The sequence below is a fragment of the Purpureocillium lilacinum genome (genome assembly GCF_023168085.1).
Source record: "Purpureocillium lilacinum CBS 284.36 DNA, scaffold_4, whole genome shotgun sequence".
NCBI classification, from domain to species: domain Eukaryota; kingdom Fungi; phylum Ascomycota; class Sordariomycetes; order Hypocreales; family Ophiocordycipitaceae; genus Purpureocillium; species Purpureocillium lilacinum.
In genome coordinates this window covers 3447678-3470296 of record NW_027072114.1, presented here as the reverse complement: position 1 = coordinate 3470296, position 22619 = coordinate 3447678, and the positions used below count along the sequence as shown (strand labels likewise).

General features: G+C 60.8%; 11 protein-coding genes across 11 annotated transcripts; 5 read left to right on the top strand and 6 right to left on the bottom strand.

The window, feature by feature from the left end:
* Nucleotides 1-528: 528 nt before the first annotated feature.
* Nucleotides 529-1668, top strand: PLICBS_006214 (uncharacterized protein; the record flags this gene model as incomplete). Its single annotated transcript, XM_018319986.2, has 1 exon — nt 529-1668. One exon carries the CDS (start codon nt 529-531, stop codon nt 1666-1668), a length of 1140 nt encoding a protein of 379 aa, XP_018182460.2.
* An 832-nt stretch (nt 1669-2500) lies between these two features.
* On the top strand, nt 2501-3399 carry PLICBS_006213 (uncharacterized protein; the record flags this gene model as incomplete). The annotated part of the gene is made up of 2 exons (XM_065600889.1): nt 2501-2504; nt 2528-3399. The coding sequence occupies 2 exons, from the start codon at nt 2501-2503 to the stop codon at nt 3397-3399; spliced, it is 876 nt and encodes a 291-aa protein (XP_065456961.1).
* Nucleotides 3400-3745: 346 nt separating this feature from the next.
* PLICBS_006212 (uncharacterized protein) lies at nt 3746-6343 on the top strand (the record flags this gene model as incomplete). Its single annotated transcript, XM_018319985.2, has 1 exon — nt 3746-6343. The coding sequence occupies one exon, from the start codon at nt 3746-3748 to the stop codon at nt 6341-6343; it is 2598 nt and encodes an 865-aa protein (XP_018182459.2).
* A 251-nt stretch (nt 6344-6594) lies between these two features.
* On the bottom strand, nt 6595-7827 carry PLICBS_006211 (uncharacterized protein; the record flags this gene model as incomplete). The annotated part of the gene is made up of 1 exon (XM_018319984.2): nt 6595-7827. The coding sequence occupies one exon, from the start codon at nt 7825-7827 to the stop codon at nt 6595-6597; it is 1233 nt and encodes a 410-aa protein (XP_018182458.2).
* A 1278-nt stretch (nt 7828-9105) lies between these two features.
* Nucleotides 9106-10515, bottom strand: PLICBS_006210 (uncharacterized protein; the record flags this gene model as incomplete). Its single annotated transcript, XM_018319983.2, has 2 exons — nt 9106-10364; nt 10422-10515. 2 exons carry the CDS (start codon nt 10513-10515, stop codon nt 9106-9108), a joined length of 1353 nt encoding a protein of 450 aa, XP_018182457.2.
* Nucleotides 10516-11071: 556 nt separating this feature from the next.
* On the bottom strand, nt 11072-11413 carry PLICBS_006209 (uncharacterized protein; the record flags this gene model as incomplete). Its single annotated transcript, XM_018319982.1, has 1 exon — nt 11072-11413. The coding sequence occupies one exon, from the start codon at nt 11411-11413 to the stop codon at nt 11072-11074; it is 342 nt and encodes a 113-aa protein (XP_018182456.1).
* Nucleotides 11414-11734: 321 nt separating this feature from the next.
* PLICBS_006208 (uncharacterized protein) lies at nt 11735-13266 on the bottom strand (the record flags this gene model as incomplete). Its single annotated transcript, XM_018319981.2, has 4 exons — nt 11735-12085; nt 12140-12985; nt 13042-13119; nt 13192-13266. 4 exons carry the CDS (start codon nt 13264-13266, stop codon nt 11735-11737), a joined length of 1350 nt encoding a protein of 449 aa, XP_018182455.1.
* Nucleotides 13267-15715: 2449 nt separating this feature from the next.
* On the bottom strand, nt 15716-16210 carry PLICBS_006207 (uncharacterized protein; the record flags this gene model as incomplete). Its single annotated transcript, XM_018319980.1, has 1 exon — nt 15716-16210. One exon carries the CDS (start codon nt 16208-16210, stop codon nt 15716-15718), a length of 495 nt encoding a protein of 164 aa, XP_018182454.1.
* Nucleotides 16211-17389: 1179 nt separating this feature from the next.
* Nucleotides 17390-19582, top strand: PLICBS_006206 (transcription initiation factor TFIID subunit 5; the record flags this gene model as incomplete). The annotated part of the gene is made up of 3 exons (XM_065600888.1): nt 17390-17587; nt 17626-18431; nt 18481-19582. The coding sequence occupies 3 exons, from the start codon at nt 17390-17392 to the stop codon at nt 19580-19582; spliced, it is 2106 nt and encodes a 701-aa protein (XP_065456960.1).
* A 512-nt stretch (nt 19583-20094) lies between these two features.
* On the top strand, nt 20095-21801 carry PLICBS_006205 (vacuolar protein sorting-associated protein 5; the record flags this gene model as incomplete). The annotated part of the gene is made up of 2 exons (XM_065600887.1): nt 20095-21603; nt 21655-21801. The coding sequence occupies 2 exons, from the start codon at nt 20095-20097 to the stop codon at nt 21799-21801; spliced, it is 1656 nt and encodes a 551-aa protein (XP_065456959.1).
* A 193-nt stretch (nt 21802-21994) lies between these two features.
* PLICBS_006204 (mitochondrial 54S ribosomal protein bL31m) lies at nt 21995-22528 on the bottom strand (the record flags this gene model as incomplete). The annotated part of the gene is made up of 1 exon (XM_018319977.1): nt 21995-22528. One exon carries the CDS (start codon nt 22526-22528, stop codon nt 21995-21997), a length of 534 nt encoding a protein of 177 aa, XP_018182451.1.
* Nucleotides 22529-22619: the final 91 nt, after the last annotated feature.

The window sequence follows — 22619 nt, the reverse complement described above, 5'->3', positions numbered from 1 at the left end:
AAGACGCTGCCAATTCGGCGGGTCTTTCCGGTGTCAACGCGGCCTTCGAGTGAAGGACTGACTCGATTGCGCGAAACAAACATGCTGTTTTTGGACGTCTTGCCAAGGCATTTTCATCTAGTCGCCTGTCCCATAGTCAAGAAAGCAGCTTGAACGCCAAGACGCCTTCATGCTCTTATAGTACACATCAGACCACGTCGACGCGTCAAAGCATCATGCAATCATTGAAGGATTCGCTCTGGTAAGGTCATAGAAGCATACGAGCAGATTTGTTTATACAAGAGCTGAATTTGCAACTATGCGCATTAAATGAGCCGATGAGAAGATGCAATGCTGAATACTTGGCACGTGGTGGTCAAGGACACCTATAAGAAGCCCGAGTGCTGGTTCAACGTCAAACTTCATCACAACACACATTGCGAACTCGACACCTGTGCATATAGTGCCTCGCAACTCATTCCACTCATTTACAGTCTCTCGTTACAATCAGATTAATTCGTCTTGTTCAAACAACCCGACTCCGCCATAATGTTGAAAGAAATCGCTGTCATCGCAGGCGCCTTCGCCGCGCTGCAGGGCGTCTCGGCCGGGCCCATGAACGCAAAGCGCGCCAACGTCAACGAGATCGCCCACCGACTCCCGGATAAGAAAGTCGTCGGCGACGCGTGCCACCCCCTGGGCGAGTACACGCTTGGAGGCAACCAGCTCATCCCGCCTTGCGTGTCGGAGCAGATCCTCACGTCGCAGTGCGAGGGCGTGAGCGGCGTGATGAACCCTGGCAGCGGGAAGGAGAACCAGGCTGCCTACAAGGACTGTCTGTTCGGCAAGGGCAGCACCTTTGAGAACGACCAGCAGGGCTGCCTGGAGTGCAAAAAGGCGCACAACCACCTCACGCCCGAGCAGGTTGAGTTTATGCAGTCCCGAGTGAAAAAGGGCAACGAGGCCTTCAAGAGCGCGCCCGAGGGCCTCGTGTGGGACTCGACTCAGAAGTACATCAACTGGGATGAATACAACAGACTGCCCAGCCCTCAGGAGAAGGACACGTCCAAGAAGAACTCCCCGGTCGAGGAGTACTACGTCAGCAAGCCAGAGGGCCCGCAGAACATTGGCGCCTTCACCTTCAACGGCACCAAGTACCCCGTCAGCGACAACGACACCTCTGCCAGCGTACCTGAGCCCATCACCCGCCCCGACCCGATTCCGCAGCGTCAGGTCGCGCTGGTCCAGCAGGGCGCCAGCATCATGAAGGTGGCGGTGACCATTGTAACCAAAGCCGTCCTGACCATTCGGTCCAACACCATCATCTACGCCGCAATCAGGGAGGTCCCTGAGGTCGTGCCAGATGTTGCGCCTGTGGATGCCACAAAGGAGGAGAAGCAGGCCTTGCCCGAGTGTGTCGCCTGCCAGAAGAATTCCAGCAAAGCTATCCAGGGAAGTGAGGTCACTTCCACGGTCACCGTCGCCTCGAAGGTGGAGTTGGAGGTTCTGTCCGTCGTCGAGAAGGAAGCCAAGGTATCCAAGATTGGTGCCGGCCAGCTGTCCAAGGAGGGCGTTGATAAGGTGCGGAAAGATGCCGCTGGGATTATCGGCACCAACCCCGTCGCCTCTGCAAGCACTGGCAAGGGCACGAAGGGCAAGTCCTGCAAGCCACGAACGACCCGCGCTTGAAGAGGTGTACCTAGTAGGTATGTAAGCCTTGAAAGGGGTATACGCACAGGTCCATAGCCAATCTGCAAGCCTAGTGTTCCCCATTCCGTTCTTCGTTCCACGTTCTGTACTTTGTAGGCGGCAAGATGATGTTGCTGTACGCGACGCCGCAGCGTGAATTGAAGGGGGGCTATCAAATCATCATGATTGACTTGCGACGGAGTCTCCTCTTCGTCTGCGCCGCAGAAATGCCTCGCTCAATCGCGTAATCCGGAACGACCAACCGAACATCCGGCATGCGCCCCTCGGAGCCGGCAGTCGTTGGATTGGAGGTTGCCTGTTTGGGCCACCCAGGGTCCAAGCTCCCGCAGAGCAACACCTGACCGACCTGCCACACCGGAAATTCCCCCCTGCACTCTCTCCCCTGCACAACAAACACTCATCAACTCGCATTGCAGCCGCAACAAGATTGAAGATTGTTTGGCAACATTCGAAGATACCATGGCATGCTCGTGCTGTGGCCCGGCCGAGCGCCCGCCCTTGCCCTCGCAGCCACAGCCACAGCCGCAGGATGCTCCGACTCCAGCCGTGGTTGACGACACAGCATCTGCCGCGACCGGCGCCGATCCTGAAGCATGCGGTGATTCGAAAGACTCCTGCTGCGGCCCCAGCAACGCGGCTTTAGCTGATGGAGATGTCGTCGATGCCTGCAAGGACGGCTGCTGCGACGATGGCCCCGACAAGCCTGCTCCCGCCTCAGCCAGCGACGCAGCGTGTGGTGCTGGCTGTTGCGGCGGCGAGGCCGTTGTCCCTGCCGCCACGATTGGAAGCACTACTGACGGCTGCTGCGACAATGCGTCTGTTGATGTCCCCATCATAGCGTCGGACAAGCAGGTCTGCAACTCTGGATGCTGTGGCGGTGACATCTCGCCCGCAAACGCTGCTGCCGCCTGCTGCGATGAAAAGCCCCAGAGCGTCGCCAATGGCGATCAACCTCTTACGGATGGCTGCTGCGGTAGCAACGTCTCCGCGGAAAAGGCGAACAGCGGCAGCTGTGGTGAGGAGGCCCTTGACAAGACGGCCGACAACGAGCAGTCCTGCTCCACCGGGTGCTGCGGAGGCGATGCTATTGATGCCGGCGCAGCTGTCAACATTGCCAGTAGCTGCTGCGAGAGCGAGCCTGCCAAGGATCGCAGTACCACAGATGACGCCAAGAAGTCCTGCACTGACGGGTGCTGCGGTGGTGGTGCCAGCGGTGCTGTCGCAGCGGCAAGCACTGCGAGCGACTGCTGCGATAGCAAGCCTGCCAAAGACTGCGACGTGGCGGACAATGTCGAGAAGTCCTGCAGTGACGGATGCTGCGACAAGCCTCTTGCAAACAAGCAGAACACGGATGCCGTTGCTCTTCAGGCCAATATCTCAAATGACGGCCAGCAAACGTGTACTGAAGGCTGCTGCGATAAACCACCCGCCAACACGCAGACCACGGACGCTCTTGCGCACCTGACGAATGCCTCCATCGGCGAAAAGCAAGCTTTCACTGATGGCTGCTGCGATTCACAGCCTGTCGACACCAAGGTGAATGATTCGACCGATTGTTGCCGCGGCAAGTCGTCTCCTTGCTGTGACGAATCCTGCCTCGACCGCCTCGCTCTTCGCGAGTGCGACAGCAAGGCCTGTGATGGTGAGCTGCCCTGCCCCGCTCCCGAGCTCGATTATAAACTGACTCTTGTCTCCAGCATCATCGTGTGACGGCTCTTCGTCTTCCGCCACCAAGAACAAGGCCTGTGGTCGTCACCGCCGCTCCGCGCGCGAGCGATATGGAGCTACGCTCGAGGCACTTGGTTGCATTTGCCGCGCCCTAATCGCTCTGGGACAGGAATCGTGCTGCGATACACAGAAGACCTCTTCTGTGTATCGAAAGAAGTGTACGAAGCGCATGTCCGGAGTGTCATCTTCGCGCTCGTCGCTTGACTCCTGCTGCGCAAGCGGCTCTTGCACCAAGACACCACGCGTGGCTGTCCGAGCCCGTCGTCAAAAGGACCCGTGCTGCGGCGAGAAAGCGTGCGGAGCCGTTTCAGTAAAGCCTTTCTGTGATATGAACAAGCCCGCCGTGGCCGCAGGCTGCGCCAATGCCTGCTGCAGCCCGAAGCAAACCCCTTGTGCCGGGTCAAAGGCAGCGGCGAAGGATGGCTGCGGCGACACGTGCTGCTCCTCGGGCGAGAACACTCCTGTTGAGAAGATCCAGGCTGTGAAGGCTGACCTCGAGAATCAGGTAGCCGGCGTGGAGCATGTTGTGCTGTGCGTGTCGGGCATGACCTGCACCGGTTGTGAAACCAAGCTCAACCGCACCCTTGCCAACGTCGCCGGCGTGAGCGGCCTCAAGACAAGTCTCGTTCTTTCGCGCGCCGAGTTTGATGTTGACCTGAGTTCGACCAGCGTAGAGAGCGTCATGAAGCACTTGGAGAGGACGACTGAGTTCACGTGCGAAAGGGTCTCGAACCAAGGCGCTACACTCGACCTGATAGTCGACGGCAACGCAGATGCACTCGTCGACCAGACATGGCCCGCTGGGGTCACTGACATGACTGCTACAGGAAAGGGCACCGTCCGCATCGCCTTCGACCCGAAGCTCCTCGGCGCCCGCGACCTCATGGACAGGGACTGGGGAGCCCCCGTGAAACTCGCTCCCATCCGTGGCGACCCGGGACTCGAGGCCGGCAGCAAGCATGTCCGTCACGTCGGATACATGACGCTCCTCTCCGCCGTCCTGACCGTTCCGGTCTTGGTGTTGGCTTGGGCCCCGCTACCTGATCGAGAGCTCGCGTACAGTTCTGCATCACTCGCGCTTGCCACCATCGTCCAAGTGGTCATTGCCGGCCCATTCTACCCCAAGGCGCTCAAGGCTCTCGTCTTCTCCCGCGTCATCGAGATGGACTTGCTCATAGTTCTCAGTACCAGCGCGGCCTACATATTCTCTGTCGTGTCCTTCGGCTATCTGGTCGCCGGCCGGCCGTTATCGACCGGTCAATTCTTCGAGACGAGCACTCTGCTGGTCACCCTCATCATGGTCGGTCGGTTTATGGCAGCTCTTGCACGACAAAAGGCTGTCGAGTCTATCTCTATTCGCTCGCTCCAGGCCACGACGGCCACGCTCGTCGATGATCTCGACGGTAGCGAGCGAGAGGTTGATGCCCGATTGCTGCAGTATGGCGACGTGTTCAAGGTCCTCCCCGACTCAAGAATTCCCACAGATGGAACAGTCATATCAGGTTCCTCGGAGGTGGACGAGTCCATGCTTACCGGCGAGTCTCTGCCGGTCGAGAAACATGCCAAGTCACCCGTCATTGCGGGAACCGTCAACGGGTCCGGCACCATTGTCGTCCGGCTTACTCGCCTCCCAGGCGACAATACCATTACTACCATTGCCACCATGGTCGACGAGGCCAAGCTCTCCAAGCCCAAGCTTCAAGAGCTCGCAGACCTAGTGGCGTCCTACTTTGTGCCAGTCGTCGTTGGGCTGACCATCATCACCTTTGTGATCTGGGTCGCCATCGGCAGGACCGTCCGCGGAAAATCAGGATCCGAGGCGACGGTAGACGCCATCACGTACGCCATCACGGTCCTCATTGTGTCCTGTCCTTGTGCGATTGGCCTGGCAGTGCCAATGGTTGTCGTCATTGCAAGCGGCGTCGCTGCGGAACGAGGCGTCATCTTCAAGTCCGCGAGCGCCATTGAAGTGGCACATCGCACGTCCCACGTGGTGTTTGACAAGACGGGAACCTTGACCGAGGGTAAAATGAGGGTCGTCTCCGAGACTCTGGTGTCGCAAGAGAGTGGGTGCCTATCGCTGCTCCTGGGGCTCATCGGCGACAGCAGACACCCTGTCTCGGTGGCCGTGGCAGAGTATCTCAAGAGCAAGAACATCAGGCCGGCCATCCTGCCGGATGTCAAGAGCCTGACTGGCAAGGGCATGGAGGCTCACACAGGTGGAAGGATGCTGCGCGCGGGCAACTCTAGGTGGCTCAACCAGTCGTCTGAGTCTCTCGTCCAGTCCGCGCTGGCAAGCAACCTCACCGTCTTTTGCTTCACCATTGATGGCGCGCTCGCCGCTGTCTATGGCCTTGAAAACTCGCTGCGGCACGATGCCGAGACTGTCGTGTCCGATTTACAGGCACGGGGAATTTCGGTTCACGTCGTCTCCGGGGATGATTACGGTGCCGTTCACGCAGTAGCCCGAAAGCTCAACGTCCCAAGTAGCAACACGCACGCCCGCAGCTCCCCCGCCGACAAACAGGCATACATCAGCAAGCTCCTTGGATCTCACGAGAAAGGCAAAGAGCCGGTTGTCATTTTTTGCGGCGACGGGACCAACGACGCCGTCGCGCTCGCGCAGGCCACCATAGGCGTGCACATGAACGAGGGAAGCGACATGGCCAAGTCGGCCGCCGACGTTGTCCTCATGCGTCCGGACCTCTCGGGCATTGCAGTCATCATGGACGTCAGCAGGCGGTCGGTCAACCGCATCAGGTTCAACTTTGCGTGGAGCTTCGTCTACAATACGGTGGCGGTGCTGCTCGCAGCCGGCGCGTTTGTCAAGGCCAGGATCCCGCCGCAGTTTGCCGGTCTGGGCGAGCTGGTCAGCGTGCTGCCTGTGATCCTCGCGGCGGTACTGCTGCGCTGGCCGAGGCGCTGATCGCATGGCCGTGAGCGCAGGTGACTCGCCAGCTGCTCACGACACGCGGTGAGACAACTGTTACTTTCTATGTCGTTCAGTCGCCGTTGTGACGGACGAGGTGTCGGCTGTGTACACATCATACTCGGTGATGTTTCACGCCGGTCCAAGCCTTTCTATATGCCTTTATATAGGTCTTTTTACCGGGGACTCGCATTGTGCGATCCTCCAAATAGCACCACCCCCTTAGTGAGCAAGTTGAGATGTATATCCTATGCCTGTGACGCAAAGCTATGCTTATCCAAAGCCGCTAGTACCTCTTCCTTGCTTTCATGCTCCTCGAGACATTGTAAAATCACATCCTGCTCTGACTGGGGCGCCATGTCGTCAGATCGGGGCGGGTTCCTGTCAAGATTCGTCGGGAAAGGATACCCTTCGGCGACTGCGGCGACAAACGCGGCGACCTCGTCGCTCATGCCCTGCTCGGCGTGCAGGCGCCGCAGCTCGTCCCAGCAACTTTCGACCAAGGGCCGCGCGTCTATCGTCTCCATGGGCTTGCCAAACGCGCTGCTTACCTGCAGCAAGTTGGCCATTCTCTCAACGTCACTTGACCTATTCTCGCCCGCGGCATGGAACAGCGCCGGATTGAAGAACAGCCCATCCCCCTTGCGCAGCGGCAGCGCCACGTACTTCTCCAAGAAGTATTCATTAAACTCCGGCCGGCGGTACGCCATGTACCCCTCCGCAAAGGCCTGGCTAAAGGGCAGCAGACGCGTGGGCCCGCTCTCAGGCGGCACGTCGACGTGCGCGACGGCGCCCTGCAGCGTGAGGAACTGGCTCGCGAGATGGGCACCACACGGGAAGCGCGCGCACTGCGCCGCGGACATGAAGCCCAGGTGGTAGTCGCGGTGGCAGACCTGCGCGCCGGCGCCGGGCCGCACGTTGTTGACCTGCGCGGTGAGGCGGTACCCGGGGCCGAGCCACGAGGCGGCGATGAGGGCGAGCCACGGGTTGGCGTAATAGCGCACGAAGGAGGCGGGGGAGGCGAGCGCGTGCTTGCTGAACGAGTTCCAGATGCGGTCGTTGTTGCCCGCGCCGGCGAAGTGGTCCCCTCCTCCTCCTCCTCCTCCTGCTGCGCTCGAGTCCACCTCGGCGGCTTGGCGTCGCTCGCGAGCGATGATGTCGCGGAAGACTGCGCTGGTTGCGTCAACAAGTGCCTCATCGGGCATGAGCCCGCGCACGACGAAGACGCCGGGGCCGTGGAGCAGCAGGCGGTACCACTCGTCCTGCAGGGCCGCGCGCTGGGCGGGCGTGGTGGTGCCGTGGTGCGCGGGGAGTGCGTAGATGGGGATGTTGCGCTCGATGGAGGCGGCGAGCGGGTATTCTGCTGCGGTGGCGGTCTGCTCGCAGAGGGCCTTGAAGGCGTCGAGGGAGGGGGCCTGAGAGGCGGAGTAGAGGCGCCGCGGGGAGGCGGCTGCTGGGGTGTGCGTCTCGGTGCCGGCCATGGTGTTTTGGAGCGGCACGTCCGCCTTGGCTCGCAAGTGAGTGGGTGAATGGATGGATGGGCGAGAGGATGAGCCTGAGATGCAATGGCTATGCTTCGTAGCTTGCCAAACCGGGTCGTTGTTGCCGTTGCGTCCGGGCTTGTTTGTCTGTACTCTGCGCCAACGGGTCCGTTGAAGCACTGAGATGGCCGTCGGACGTTTGTGTTGCCTTGTCGTTGAGTGCTGTGTCTGAATGTCGTTGACGTTGGTGGTGAATCTGGATAGCATATGTCCTTGCAGCTGGGGCAGTCAAACGGGAGGGCACGCTATTCCCATATAAAAGGCATATACAGGGTTCGGAATTGCAACCCCGATAATGTATCAGACAGGATGGGGTGCGGGTTGCGGAGGGTCCATCGTGAGGTGTGAGGTCGAGGCAACGTCCACGATTTACTCTGTGGGGTATCTCCGCCCATGAGGTGTGTTCGTCCCAGTCTAAGAGACTAAGACGGCGTGGAGACGGACGGCCAAGCCCGCCATCCCCCCGCCGCCGCCGCATACTGCCTATTCGTGCGCAGTTGAACGGCCAGGTGATCCCCCATCAGCTGCAACTTGCGTGAGTACTCGCTATATGTCGCTACCCGTCGCCATGACAAAGAGAAAGCGCCGCCGAAATATGCCAAATCGGGGGGGTCGTATTGTGCAAGACCCCCGGGTTTCTCTCCCCGGTGCGGGTGCCTAGCGCAGGAGTTTAGGACGTGTGTGGTTGCACGGGTGGCTTTTACCCATTCAGCCGCCGGGTTGACGTCCGCGTGCCTCTTCGAGCTGTGTGAAGCTGCGTCGCTGTTGGGTGTTTACCCAGCATCTTGTTGTGCAACAGCGATGATACTGCTTTGGGGTTCTCCGACTGTGGGAAGTGTGGGCGGGCTTTGTGCCTCATCATCTCAGTAACGGCGGCAGCTGGCGCGGCGGCCATGTCGCTGTCCGTTCTCGAGTGCATCATGCTGCGCCTTTGCGCCGAATCGACCAGGCAAACGTCTTTCCTGGGACCTTGTTCACTCTGAGGCCTCTCGTAACGGATGGTAATGCTTATCAATAGCTGCTGCAACTGCGTGTCCCTGCTAATAAGTGCGGATTAAGGCCAAAGTGCCAGTCTCTCGTCCCCGTCCAGTCCCATCCCCTACCCCCGGCCGCCCCCTTGTGGTCTCAAATGCCTTATTATCGTCCCCGCAAACAAATACAGTCCCCAGGGAAAGTGAATATGCCGTCTCCTCGTAAGTTGATGCTGCGTCTCCACCTCTAAGCTTCACTGCCTTCTTCGTCGCTGGTGTCCTGGGCTGAGTGCATGTCCTGGCTCTCTCCGCCTACTCCAGGGTCGTCCTCGCCGTTGCCGTTGCCCTCGTTCTTGCCCTCGCAATTCTTGCCCTCACCGCTGTCCTCGTCGTTCTCGTCGTCCGTCACCTCCTCCGAATGCTCCGACGAATCCTCTTCGATGACGCCGAGAACAGGCGACGCCACGCGGCTGTCATCATAGATGTCTTCATCGTCAAAGAGAGGCAGCGGCTGCGCGCGAGCCAGCCTCGACGGTGATGACGAATTCGCCTCGTCCTCATCCTCATCGTCCGCTTCCTCCACGCCCGCAGGAACAAAGTGATACCCCGCCGGCAGCTCCACGTCCACCGCCTTGTCAGCTCCATAGTGATGTTCGTAGGCGTCGCCGTCGTCGATGAAGAGCTCTACCTCGGGCATGTGCGCAATGTCCTCGCTGTCGTCGTCGACGAGGTACACCTCGAGATCGAACTCGTCGCTCGTGCCGGGCCGGCCGCCCACGACCTGCACGTCGTGCACCACGTTGCCATCGTTGCCATCGTTGTGGTCGTCTTCTGGCTCTTCGTACTCGGGCTGCGGGAGGACAAAGTTGTCGAGCTCGATGTAGTCTTCCCAGTCGCTTGGGTAGTCGCTCTCGCACGATGACACGGGGCTGTTGTTTGGCGCGGCCGTGTCGCTGGACTGCGTGTCAAACACGTCCGTGAGTGGCGTTAAGGCTGTGGCCCCCGATGAGTGTCGCGATCCCATCGTGGCCGACTCCATGTCCGACTCGTCCTGTGTATCCGTCCCTTGTGTAGCGTAGTCGTAATCATCAACAGCGGTAATAACTTGTCCCAGCGTCCACTCTGGCAGGAGATTACGCCCGATGAAAACGTCCCGCAGCGCGATGCCCATCTCCCGCGCCTGCGCGAGCTTCAAGCGCCCCTTGGAGACTATATCCCCGCGGACGAGGTCGCCGAGCTCCCGCGCCGCGTCCCAGTCAATGAGCCGGCTCTGCAGGTGCGCGTGCAGTGACTCGGCATCCGGGTCCCACGTGGGGCCGCCCGGCCACGCGGGAAGTCCGTCCTCGCCGATGGTGACTTGCTCGAGCGGCACGCCGGCTTCTCGCGCCGCGTCGAGCCGGGCGTTTGCCTCGCGGTGGACGAAGGCGTGGAGCTCCGGCGGGATGAGGGCCGTGGGGACCGCGCTGTGCAGGAACTCGGCGAAGCGCGCAGCACTGGCGGCGATGTCTGGTCGAGTCAGTCACACATTGCTGGGATCGTTGCAGCAGCCGTGAATCGACGCACGTTTGTCACGGGTCTTGGGGGCGGGGCCTGGAGTCTCCTGGCGTTCAGAGCCGCTCCGGGAAGAAGGATCGTCGGATGGTATTGAAGCATTCATTTGAGCCGTGACGCGGTGAGCGAGCCATGAACGAGTCGAAGCGTTGCGGTTGAACGGGCGACCTGGTGTTGGGGGCGAGGCAAGGGGTTGAAACACGGAGGACGAGGAACGCGAAGTGAGAAAGTGAAGGCGAGGTGGGTGAGGAGCTCAAGGCAAACGAGAAGAGACGAATAGTCGTCGGTGATTTATTTCGTGTTCATTGCGCGCGGGATAATAGAGCTGAGGTGGAGTTGGTGAATGGAAACTCCAGAACAATAACAGCGCCGCTTCCACCGCGTTCGATTCAAAGGTCGCGTTCCGGCGAGGCCCCTCCATCCGCACGTCCATCCGCTGGTTTCCCTTCCCGCTCAACCGGTGTGTAATCCGTCAAGATTCGTGCAAACGTGCACTCCAGAAGCAATGAATTGCACTGCGCCGCACAAAGGATCCCTCCCATGGCCCCATCGCGAAGCATCAACGCCAGCCAAGCAGCCACCATATCCTAGCACCTAATTCCAGTCAGCACTCGTCGCCCTTAAATCTTCTGATCTCCCTGGATGTGAGCGCACTCACCTCTTCACCGAATCTCCATGTCCTCCTCCGCAATCTGCCGCTGCACCGCCTCCTCCTGCTCGACCTCGGGGGCCGCGTCCCGCATCTCCGCCTCGCCCTCCGCCTCCATCTTGCGCCGCAGCGCGTACCCCATCTTCTTCTCCAGCTTGCGCGCCTTCTTGGCGCTCAGCTTGGCCCGCGGCCCGCTCGTCGGCAGGATGCCCGGCCGCGCGCCCCGCGTGCTGTCCGCCTTGGAGATCTTGTTGCGCCCCTCCTCGCTCTTCTTGCGCCGCTGCGACTTGAGCTTGGTCGCCCGCGCCGCGAGGCGGTTCTTGGACGGGCCGTTGGGATTCTTGACCGACGGCATTTTTTGGGGGGGTTTCGGGAATGGGCGTGTGTGAGTGAGTGTTTGATGTGATGTGAGAAAGAGGCAGATGGGCGTCAGTGATCACTGATGAAGCTGGTGGACGTTGAAAATCTCTGCCCCACCGCCCCACAGACCCTGCAGCGGGATCTCCGCCAGCGATCGTGGCTGAAACTCTACGGTTCGTTGAGCTCGTACGAATACGGCCGCATGCTTGGAAGCAATCTATCATGTATTCATGGGTGGTTGAATTCCTAACGCCTACCTATGCTGCGATCCTTCGATGCCGTATTTCCAAAAAGTCCTCCTCTTGCTCCGTATCGCTCAGTGCACAGACTGCTCGTTGTTCTTTCCCAGCGTGCTGGGCGTGTCCAGGCTCGTGCGGTCTGGCAACATGCGGTGGTCCTCGTCGTCGCTCACGAGGCCGTCCAGCTCAAACTCCTCAGCATCCCGCAGCCGGCCGTCGTGCGCCGCTCGATACTCGCCCAGGTCCTTGGCCTCTGTCGGGGACAGGCGGTCATACAGGTGAATGAGCATGTTGGAGAAGAGAAAGACGAGCGAGGCGAGCGAGAAGAGGATGAGGATGTATGAGACGCCATCCATGTCCGAGTTGTGGACAAGGATCATCTGCTCCTCGGTGGCACCCAAGAAGAGGAAGCCGGCGGCGTAGAGCAGCTAGCAAGAAGTTAGCGGGATTGGCGCAGACGGCGCACGGGGCAATCGACTTACAAACACAGGAATGTACTGGAAGCTGTTCCACGTCCGGCCGTCCTTGGTAAGAGACTGCTCGTCCCTGAGCACAAAGGCAATCTCGATGATGCGCGTGAGGCCGGCAGCCATGAGCGTCTTGCCAAAGGTGCTGTGCGTCATGGCGCTGACCATGAGCTCCTGGGGGTGCGCCGACATGGCCCAGCCGGTGATGAAGATGACGAAGCCCGGGATGAAGTTGCGCTTAGGCTGGCCGTCGCGGTCCCTGCTGAGCCACATGCCCGCGAGGCCCGCGCACCACCAGATGATGCCCATGGTAGTGTGCTGCCAGTCGTTCTTGACCCACGCCGTGCCCCAGCGGTGCTCGGTGAAGGTGTTGACGCAGCCCCACGCCGCGATGACGGCGCTGTCAAAGAACTCTTGCGACCGCCCGCAGCGGCGCATCCACACCTGGCCGACGAGCAGGATGATGGTCAGGAGGACACCGTACGCGATGAAGGCGCTGCCCATGATGAAATGGGCGAGACACTGGCCGAGATGGTCACCCTGGCAGAAGCCAAGCGTGGTGATGCCGCCGAAAATCATCTGCGTCCAGGACAGAATGGGCATTGCCTTGCCGATGACGGAGTGGAACGGCCGGATGAGCTTCCTAATCCTGCCATTGAGGCCCTTTTCCCAGTGGCCCTTGAGGTAGAGGCCGAGCACCACCTGGCCGACGAGCAGGAGCTGCAGGATATTGGCGAAGATGGAGTGGATGTTGTTGCCGACGAACTCGCGGCCGCCGTGCGCGTGGCCGAGGAAGAAGCCGAGGATGGCGAGGAGGGACCCGAGGGCCTGTGTCGGGACGTGCCACCTGGACTTGGTGATCTGCTCATGGTCAGCGGACGGCCGGGGCGCAGGAGACAGCTGGCATCGCGGCTCACCCCCAGCACCATGCCTATCGGGAAGATGACGCCGTAGGCAAACATCTGTACGAAGATGTGGATCCATAGCGTTGTGTCCTGCGAGTGTCACGTCAGCGTTTGCGACCACGGGAGATGCGGCGTAGGACCAGGGCCGCGAGGAGCACGCACAATGGGATCCTTGGACACGGTGTCTCCCGTGGGAATCTTGCTTTCGCCATCGTGATGGTCGTGAGCCGACGACATGTTTGCCAATGCGGCAAAGAGGAAGAGGAGGGAGGAAGCCCTCCCCGGGCGAGCGAAGGTAGCCATGGCAGCAGTTTGCGTTTCAGCGTCGTCGGACGGTTCCAAGGTTTCGTGGCTCGGACCCCTTGAAGCCTGAGCGTACCGCCGGCCGAGGCGGGTCGCGGTTGCAAGTCTGACGAATGGCGCCGGAGCGTTTGTAACGACCGCAAACAAGCGCGCGACGCGTGCGAGGTCTGGGCAGGCAGGCGGGCCTCGCGGGAACGACAAAGGAGGGAGATGGCGATGCAGGACGAGGGGGGCGCGGGCGACGCTGGCGAAAAAGGGAGATTGACGGCGGAGGCTTCGGCAGCGGCCCTTGACTGTGCTTCCCTCGGGCGGACACGTCTACGGGCCATGGCCTATGCGCATGTTGTGATTGGCCGCTTGGCCTGGCCCGTTACCCCGGGCGGGTTGGCTGCGCCGCACCCAGGCTAGATCAGATCAATTGCGGCGCATTATACCCGCCTGTCTTTCGCCGTAGCTCGCTGTCACCCGCTACAGGTGCAGTGGCTTCCAGGTTCCAAGGTTGCTGTGGCGCAGTGGCCCAGTTGCATGAATAAGGGACCCCCCAGTACTTCCATCGTTCGTTACATCTTGGCAAGATGCTGTTATTGACGCTGACAGCTCCCACCAGCCTACCACGCAAACAGCCCATGTAAGTAGCATTCATGCGAACCATGCTGGGGCTATCCAGCTTCGCATCCTCGGGATCGTTTGCATGAGTGGCAAACACGCGAGACTTGCACCAAGTTTGTCGCTGCATGTTTCACGGCCCCCTCACCGTGTTCACCGCACCTCGTGTGCACGCTGACGACTCACAACGGACTGTGCGTGGAGTGGACGTGAGTCCCCGCACTCGACGAGTGTGCGGCCATGCTCTTGCCACTTGTCTATTTGATCACACCCAAGAACCCCGGCAGCTTCCAGCACGACCGTTGCTTGTGCGATGGGAAGGTCGCGCCAGATCATCACCGGGCTGTAGGGTAACTCCGTGCCAGCGAGGATCACAAACGGCAAGCACATGATGGACACAGAATGGATGCGCTCTCCATCCGTCATGTCCTACACGATGGTCTCAAGAGTTTCTTGAGCAAACACTGTAGGTCAATATATCAAAAGGCGATAAATATGCTCGTGCTGGCGGTGAACCCGCGCATATACCTCAACTCACAAGCATGGCCATGGACCGCTCGACCCACACGGCCAGCGCCTCGGCCACTTCGTAAGTCAAGGGCCCATGCGATGCGGACACCATTGGAGCCATAATCGGCCTATCCGTTAGCTGTGGTGTCCTTTTTGTTGTAATGCTGGTGTTTACGTATGCCTACAGCCGCTGCCGGGTCAAGTACCGTGCGCTCGAGCTGCAGCTTCACCCTCGGGGTGATATCCAGCTTGAAGCTCAGAGGGCAGCTGACGGACACGCTCACCCGCCTACGCAGGAGTCAGAGGCGCCAGAGGCGCCTGAGCCGCGGCCTGAAGATAGTTGATCACTTCACCGAGACTCTGGGGCTGAGCAATGTCTTCCATGTTGCAAAGGTCCAAGTCTCGGTCTGTCGATTGACGCGCACGGCCTAGGGCATATCTTGTCCTAGCACTACGTACCAAATCGACCACCCACTGTTGCAAGCATGGCCGCCTCTGCTTTCTTGAGCCCATGTCACATCTCTTTCCACTCTGTAACACCGATCCTCCACGCCATGGCTGCTAAAGGGTTCCTCATGCTTGCAGGCGCGGCTTTCTCTCAACTCGACAACCCGATAATGAGAGTACATTTCCCGGTATCTCTTCAACAGCAACGCGACCGGCATACACGACGAGGCTGAATCGTCTAAAAAGCCTCTTGGGCCCGATGTGTCCTTCTCCATAGGCGCTGCCAGCAACAAAGCTGACAGTCGAAGCACCATATCCTCGCAGAAGCACCTCCCGCATTCATCGTGGGGTCTAACCTCACTCAGTTGGGCCCCCAGGCCGACCAGAGAGTCGCTTTGCGCGTCAACTTGCGATGGCCGCTACCAGTGCGCTGCCTTTGCCTCGCATCGGACTCGACCTGTTGGTGAGTCGTGGCGAAGGTCTCTGGGTGATGCTAGCCGGGACTGACGGGATTCGGCACTTTCTCGCCTTCTGTGCCCGGCATTGGCCTCGATGGCTTGGCGTCGGACGTACTGGTGGAGCGACTTCGAACGGGGCAGAGTGGCATGGTGCATGCGCACAGCAAAGCCTGACTAGGGAAAGTTTGAAGGAGTCGTCGTCGAGCAAGCAATTGAGGATCGGGGCCGTGGCGTTTCTGAAGGGGTGCCCATCTTGAAGGAGGGCGTGAAAAGTCGATGTTCCGAGGTTGTAACGCTGCCAACAATATAGCGATGTCGTTGTGAGACATGCAAAGCATAGTAACTTTGGGTGTTCGGGGCGCTTAGTTGTTGCCTCGCTTCTCGAGAAACTCGCGCGCGTCTCTCCAGAGCTCCGCCTCCATGTCCCGCTCGACCCTGGTGCCCCTGCTGTTGAGCCAGCCCACATCCAGGTTTCCCACGTTGCCCACGCCGTTCGGCTTCAGAGAGGCCTTGGTGGTGCCCTTGGGCTCCTGCGATGAGACAGCAGACAGCCGCACGATGCCAGCCTCCTCGAGGGCGAGCACCTGTCGCTTCATTCGGACGTCAACGCCGTGCAGCGTCGTCAGGAAGGCGTCGGTGGCAGAACGGAACGCTTCCTTCTGTGCGGGCGGATCCAGCGGGGGCTTGGCCGATCCTTCGGTCGTCGGCGTGGTGAGCGCGCCGAGGGCTGTAGCGGCGTGATTCATGAGCTGCACGATAGACTTGTCGATGGCGTTGAGCTGCTGGATATTTTCCTCGACAGTGAAGGGCTGGGACTGGTCGCCCTGGTCCATGTCGACGTCGCCTGGAGTTGCCATTGCGCCGGGTGTGGATCTGGCGCTGAGGTTGCGTGTATCAAGTCGCCGTGTACGCCAGGAGTCGCGATGCTCAGTTCAGGTAGGGAGCAAGCAACATGTGAGTGAGGATGAGTTCCAATGTTGACGGCGGAATACTGTAGCGGGGCGCATACGGGGACCTGGGGGTTAGGGGTGGCATCGGTGCTGCCCCTGTAAGTTAGGCGCCCTGCCCTCTGTAACCATCTATGGCAAAACCAGGCCTGACCAGGTTCCTTTAAGGTTGTATCACACATTATCGAGAAACTGTTCGCACAAAATAACTAGGGGAGTTACCTCGACCCAACGAAGCCCGGCTTGCCTGACTGTGCTGTCCAAAGCCCAGCGTTTCCCAGGTTGCATCGTTCTGCTGCTTTATCGGGGGTCGAGCTTGGAGGTTGCTAGTGTCGCTTAATCTTCGGCGTTTCTCTACTGCCACCAGGCGCGCTGCGCTGTTGCGTCGCGCGATAGATCCACAGGCCCAGACTGCAGTGCTTCACCACCTCATCTCATCACAAAAGCATCGCCATCTTCATCGACCCCGTGCCGAATATCACTCCTCGGTTGCCTCGAAGCAGTACTAATCTCTGCCAACTGCATCATTTGACTCAGCAGCTCCGCGTCGCACCAAAACAAGCGGCGCGCGGCTCATAGCTGCGCGTGACGAGTTCCGCGTAGGCTTCAAGTCGGGCCTCAACACAGCTGTTCAAACGAGCGTTGCCAGGCTGCCAGCATGTCTGGACAGACGCCTACCCAGGGAACGGCCAACTATGGCGGCCAGCCGGTCACGTCGCCAGCAGCCCCCGCGGCACAAACGACCACCGCTGCTGGGTCAACAGGGGGCGCCATGTCGAACCAGAACCTGAACCAGATAGTAGGTGCCCGTCCTGTGCCAGCCCCCGTTTGTCGCCCCGAGTGTTCGGACAACTGGCCGCCAGCTGTTCAGTGTGAACGCATGTGCAAACATATGCAAACAGCCGCCATGCATCCCGCCACTGGCTGCACTTCTCTCCTGCACCTCACACCATGCCGCCTCCACCCCCCATGAGCCGCGGCGACCGCGGAGCCGCGGACAACTCTGCCGCCATCAACAGTGCAGTAATGCGCGCCGCGACCGCGAGAGAGAGCCATGCATTCCAAGGTCCCTTTACTGACGATGATCAAATGAAGGTCACAGATTACCTGCTGAAGCGGGGGTTCAACCGCACGGAAGAAGTCTTTCGGCAAGAGTCCAAACATCTCGGGCCCGATGGTAAACCCATCCAGCAGCTGGCCACCATGGGCCCCAAGAAGTATCAAAAGGCGTTCAAGCTCCTGAAGGAGTGGGTCGACAATAATCTCGACCTGTACAAGGCAAGTAGAGTCGACTCGGCTGGATGGACCTGCGCTGACCGTCACAGTTTGAGCTGTCGAAGCTCCTCTGGCCCATGTTTGTCTACTCCTTCCTGGAGCTCGTCACTCTCGGATATGCAGACGATGCCAAGGCCTTCTTGAAGGACCTGGGCCACCACTTCCAGCCCGTGCACGCAGACGACCTCAAGACGTTTGCGACGATAACCCTGCCGCAGCACGTGGAGGAGAACGAAATGGCCAAGCTGTACAAGGAGAACAAGTACCGCATCCCACTGAACCAGCACGCTACGGGCGACTTGTTCAACTTTCTCGAGCGCGAGTCCGAGCAAGGCGGGTCGGTCATCCGCCAGCTCATCGCGTCGTCGTGCCAAATCGACTCCACCGCTCGCGGCCCCATCACCCCCTTCAGCTTTGAGTCTGTCTTTCGGAGATCCAAAAACGCAGACATCGAGGAGATCGATGCCAGGGAAGGCATCCCGGGCGTCAACATCGGGCTTGCCAACCGAGACGTGCTCGACCCCGCACAGCCGCTCAAGCTCGGTCCGCTGCCCATGGAGCAGGAGCTCCGCGAGGACGTGCGAGCCGAACTGGAGGACGAAGAGAAGCGTAACCCGCCACCGGAGGGAACCGCTAGCCTGGTCGACCTCTTCGACCAAAAGATCAAGCGCGAGGAGAGCGCCGACGCCCCGAGCCGCGCCGACCTGCCACTGCCACCGTCGCGACCACGCGACGTGATGCTGGAGATGCAGAGAGTGCGGGAGAATAGAGACCGGTTCAAGATCGAGGGACGGACCGGCGGCATTGGAACGTCCGTGAGCGCGTGCATGTTCACGTTTCACAACACGCTGGGCGGGTAAGTGCTCCTCGCCGACGAGCGCGTGCATGTCTGCTAACAGGCTCAGCGCCACCTGTCTGGACTTTTCGGACGACGGCCGACTTGTTGCCGCCGGCACGGGCGAATCGTACATTCGCGTCTGGTCGCTCGACGGCAAGGAGCTCCCGACTATGAATCCGCACGAAAAGGACGCCAAATTCAACAGCCGCAAGCTCATCGGCCACTCGGGCCCAGTCTACGATGTGTCCTTCTCCGACTCGGCATCCGGCCCGCCGCAAAGGCTCTTTGGAGACGAGGGTCGCTCGTTGCCTCCCATCGATGGGCGACCCAAGCTGCTCTTGTCTTGCGCCGCAGACGGCCACATTCGTCTGTGGTCTCTCGAATCCTGGAGCTGCCTCTGCCTCTACAAGTCTCACGACGGCCCCGTTTACCGCACGATGTGGGGCCCTCACGGCCATTACTTCCTCAGCGGCGGATACGACAAGGTGGTACGCGTTTGGATGCAAGACCACGCGTCACCGCAGCGACTCCTCGTTGGACATGATACGTCCATCTCTGCCATCACGTGGCACCCTAACGGAATGTACGTCTTTTCGGCGTCTGATGAGACGGACAAGTCGATCCGGATGTGGTCCGTCCTCACCGGTCAGTGTGTGCGCGTCTTCACGGGCCACACCGACTACATCAGCGCGCTCGAGTGCGCGCCCAACGGCACGCTCCTAGCCAGCGCCGACTGCTCCGGAAACATCATCTTCTGGGACATCCACAAGGGCACGCGCATCAAGCGGTCGCGCGGACATGCACGAGGCGGCATCTGGTCGCTCAGCTTCAGCGTCGAGTCCAACGTGCTCGTCTCTGGCGGGCAGGACGGAACCGTGAGGCTTTGGGACGTGGAGCTGCCCGTGGACCCTCAGAAGGTCGCCCAGCAGGTCGGCCTGGACCCGGCCGCTGCGGACGCCCCGGCAGCCGGAGCGGCCAACGCGCAGGGCAACGCCGCTGCTGCACAGCCCGCGCCCGCGACCGGCACTCACAAGAAGAAGGGCAAGGAGGTCATGGTGACTCCCGACCAGATCAGTGCCTTCCCGACCAAGAAGACGCCTGTTATGAAGGTCAAGTTCACCAGGATGAACCTGGTGGTTGCTGGCGGTTGCTACGATCCGGAGCGTTAGGATCTCTCACCGGACGACGAAGCCAGCCTGAGGGAGCAAGCGGCGGCATGGGAGATGCTGCTCAAGGACCCGGGACCGGGCACAGAGACTCAGGGCGCGAACTCCAGGGCCAGGGCCAAGGCTAAGGGCCAGAAGAGAAAAGCCGACGAGGCGGGTACCAGGGCGTGAGGAGTTACGGAGTTTGGCAAAGGACGTGGCGCAAGGTTTCTCGATTGTGCTGGCGGTGCGACCGCGCTGAGAGGATGTCGCCTGATTAGATTTGTACTATCATTCTGGACTGACAGAAACTACTTGTATAATGCTTTCTACCTTGTGTCTGTCTGGTGATGCTTGCTTCATGTGCAACGTAATAACGGCCGCTGCGCTGTGCTGACACTCACGACGACGAGCGAAAAGTGGGCCTCGTCCGACTCGACACTGACGTTGCGTCGCCCCACCTCCGAGCTTCCTGCAACCTCCATTGTCATCAGCAGTGAGCACGCAGCTCGTCAAGCCCTCATAACATCAGCACAATGGACGTCGAGGAGTCGCCGTGGGCCGACTCGGGCAACAGCCAGCAGGCATCGCAGAATGACCGTCCGAGCCAGTCGAGCCCCGCGCCCGCCACCGGCGCGGCGCCACGGCCCTCGCGCGGCCCTCGTCGCCTCGTCGCGCAGCCGACTCGGTTGGAGGCAGTGGAAGACCCCCTCGGCCCGCTCAGCGGTGGCGGCGGCGACGACGACGCGCAGTCGCGCGAGGCCGCGCCTCCTCCGCCGCAGAAGGAGCAGATGGTGATCCGCACGACCATGTCGTCCCCCCAGCAGCAGCGCCGCCCGGCGGATCCGCACCACATCGACGACGACGACAACGAGGGCCAGAGGGGCCCACGACCTCCGCCGCCCGTCGACGCCGCGCGCCCCAGTAGTATCCGGAGCAGCACCCAGCCGAGCGTGAGCATCGAGCAGGCCTCCAAGCCGAGCTTCCACATCACTGTCGGCGACCCGGTCAAGATCGGCGACCTCACGAGCTCCCACATCGTGTACTCGGTCCGGACGAAGACGACGTCTCGCGCGTACAAGCAGCCTGAGTTCGAGGTGAAGCGACGATACCGCGACTTCTTGTGGCTCTACACGACGCTGCATGGGAACAATCCCGGCTACGTCGTGCCGCCGCCCCCCGAGAAGCAGGCCGTGGGCCGGTTTGACAGCAACTTTGTCGAGAGCCGACGGGCGGCGCTGGAAAAGATGCTCAACAAAATCGCCGCGCACCCCACCCTGCAGCACGACGCGGACTTGAAGCTCTTTCTCGAGAGCGAGGCGTTCAACGTGGACGTCAAACACAAGGAGCGGAGAGACCCGCTGCCCGTCGAGAGCAAGGGCGTGTTGGGCTCCCTCGGCATCAATGTCGGCGGCGGCAACAAGTTTGTCGAGCAGGACGACTGGTTCCACGATCGCAAGGTGTACCTGGACGCGCTCGAGGGCCAGCTGCGCGGCCTCCTCAAGGCCATGGAGACCATGGTCGGCCAGCGCAAGATGATGGCCGAGGCCGCTTCCGACTTTTCCGCATCCCTGCACGCTCTCTCCACCGTCGAGCTGTCGCCATCGCTGTCCGGCCCGCTGGACGCGCTTTCCGACCTGCAGCTCACCATCCGCGACGTCTACGACCGCCAGGCGCAGCAGGACGTGCTGACCTTTGGCATCATCATCGAGGAGTACATCCGCCTTATCGGCTCCGTGAAGCAGGCTTTCACCCAGCGCCAAAAGGGCTTCTATGCGTGGCACTCGGCCGAGTCGGAGCTGCAGAAGAAGAAGGCGACTCAGGACAAGCTGCTTCGTCAGGGCAAGAGCCAGCAGGACCGGCTGAACCAGATGAACGCAGAGGTCGGCGAGGCCGAGCGCAAGGTTCACCAGGCGCGGCTGCTCTTCGAGGAGATGGGTCGGTCCATGCGCTCAGAGCTGGACCGCTTCGAGAAGGAAAAGGTGGAGGACTTCAAGAGCGGCGTTGAGACGTTCCTGGAGAGCGCCGTCGAGGCGCAGAAGGAGGTGAGCCGCGCACGCAAGCACGGGAGTATCAAGTCAGCTAACAAAGCACAGCTCATTGAGAAGTGGGAGACGTTCTTGATGCAGCTGGACGCCGAGGATGATGAGTCGGCGTTTTACCGACCCCCCGTGTACCAGGCTAAGCCCCCAGGCGACACGGCCATCGACCGGGCACGGGCAAACATGGATGATTCGGACTAGTGAGACGTGGGCGGTGATGTCGAACCGGTTGCGATGGCGCGCACGCAGATGGTCACGGGGGCAATTGGTCGTGGTTAATCAACGCTGTTATGATGAGCCGTGGGCTGTGCTGTACATATACACATTCTTCAACTCCCCGTATCGTACAACCGCAGTAGTTTCTCGTGGTCTCTCTCCTCCCTCCAGGACCATCCTACTTCCTCCTCGTGGGCGACTTCTTTGGTCCAGAGTCCTTCATCGAGCTGACGTCCTGCGGCGCATATCCCGTGATCAAATCCGCAAAACCGTCTCCTCCAGGGCCCTGCTCCGCGGCAGCCTGCGCGTCCGCACCCTCACCACCCTCCGCAGCCTCGGCGGACGCGTCGTAGCCCCGGCCGAAGCGCTCTCGGAAGGCGGCCAGCTTTCCGGCCTCGTCGAGCTCGACGTTGCGGAGCGACTTCTCCGAGGGCTGCCACAGCAGCGTGTTGCGCGTGTCCTTGGCGGCGCGGTAGAGCGGCAGCGGCGAGGTGCTGCGCATGGTGTAGGTGGACCCGTCGGAGAGCTGGACGAGCTGCGTGAAGGTGTAGGGCCGGCGCGGGCGCGGGACAAAGGTCGCGTGGCGGACTTGCGCGGCGAGGAACGACGATGGTGTCGTCGACGGGAGGCGGTGGGTGTTGTGTCGGGGGGTGAGTGGTGCGCCGCCGGAGCAGAGGGCGCGGCAGGGCGCGAGGGAGGGGAGCTTCGCCATGGTGGCGGTTGATGTTGTGTGTGTTTGCGCTCCGAGCGTGGCTCTGTTGATTGATGGGGTTGGGCGACAGTGGTATTGAGCCGTGAGGGGA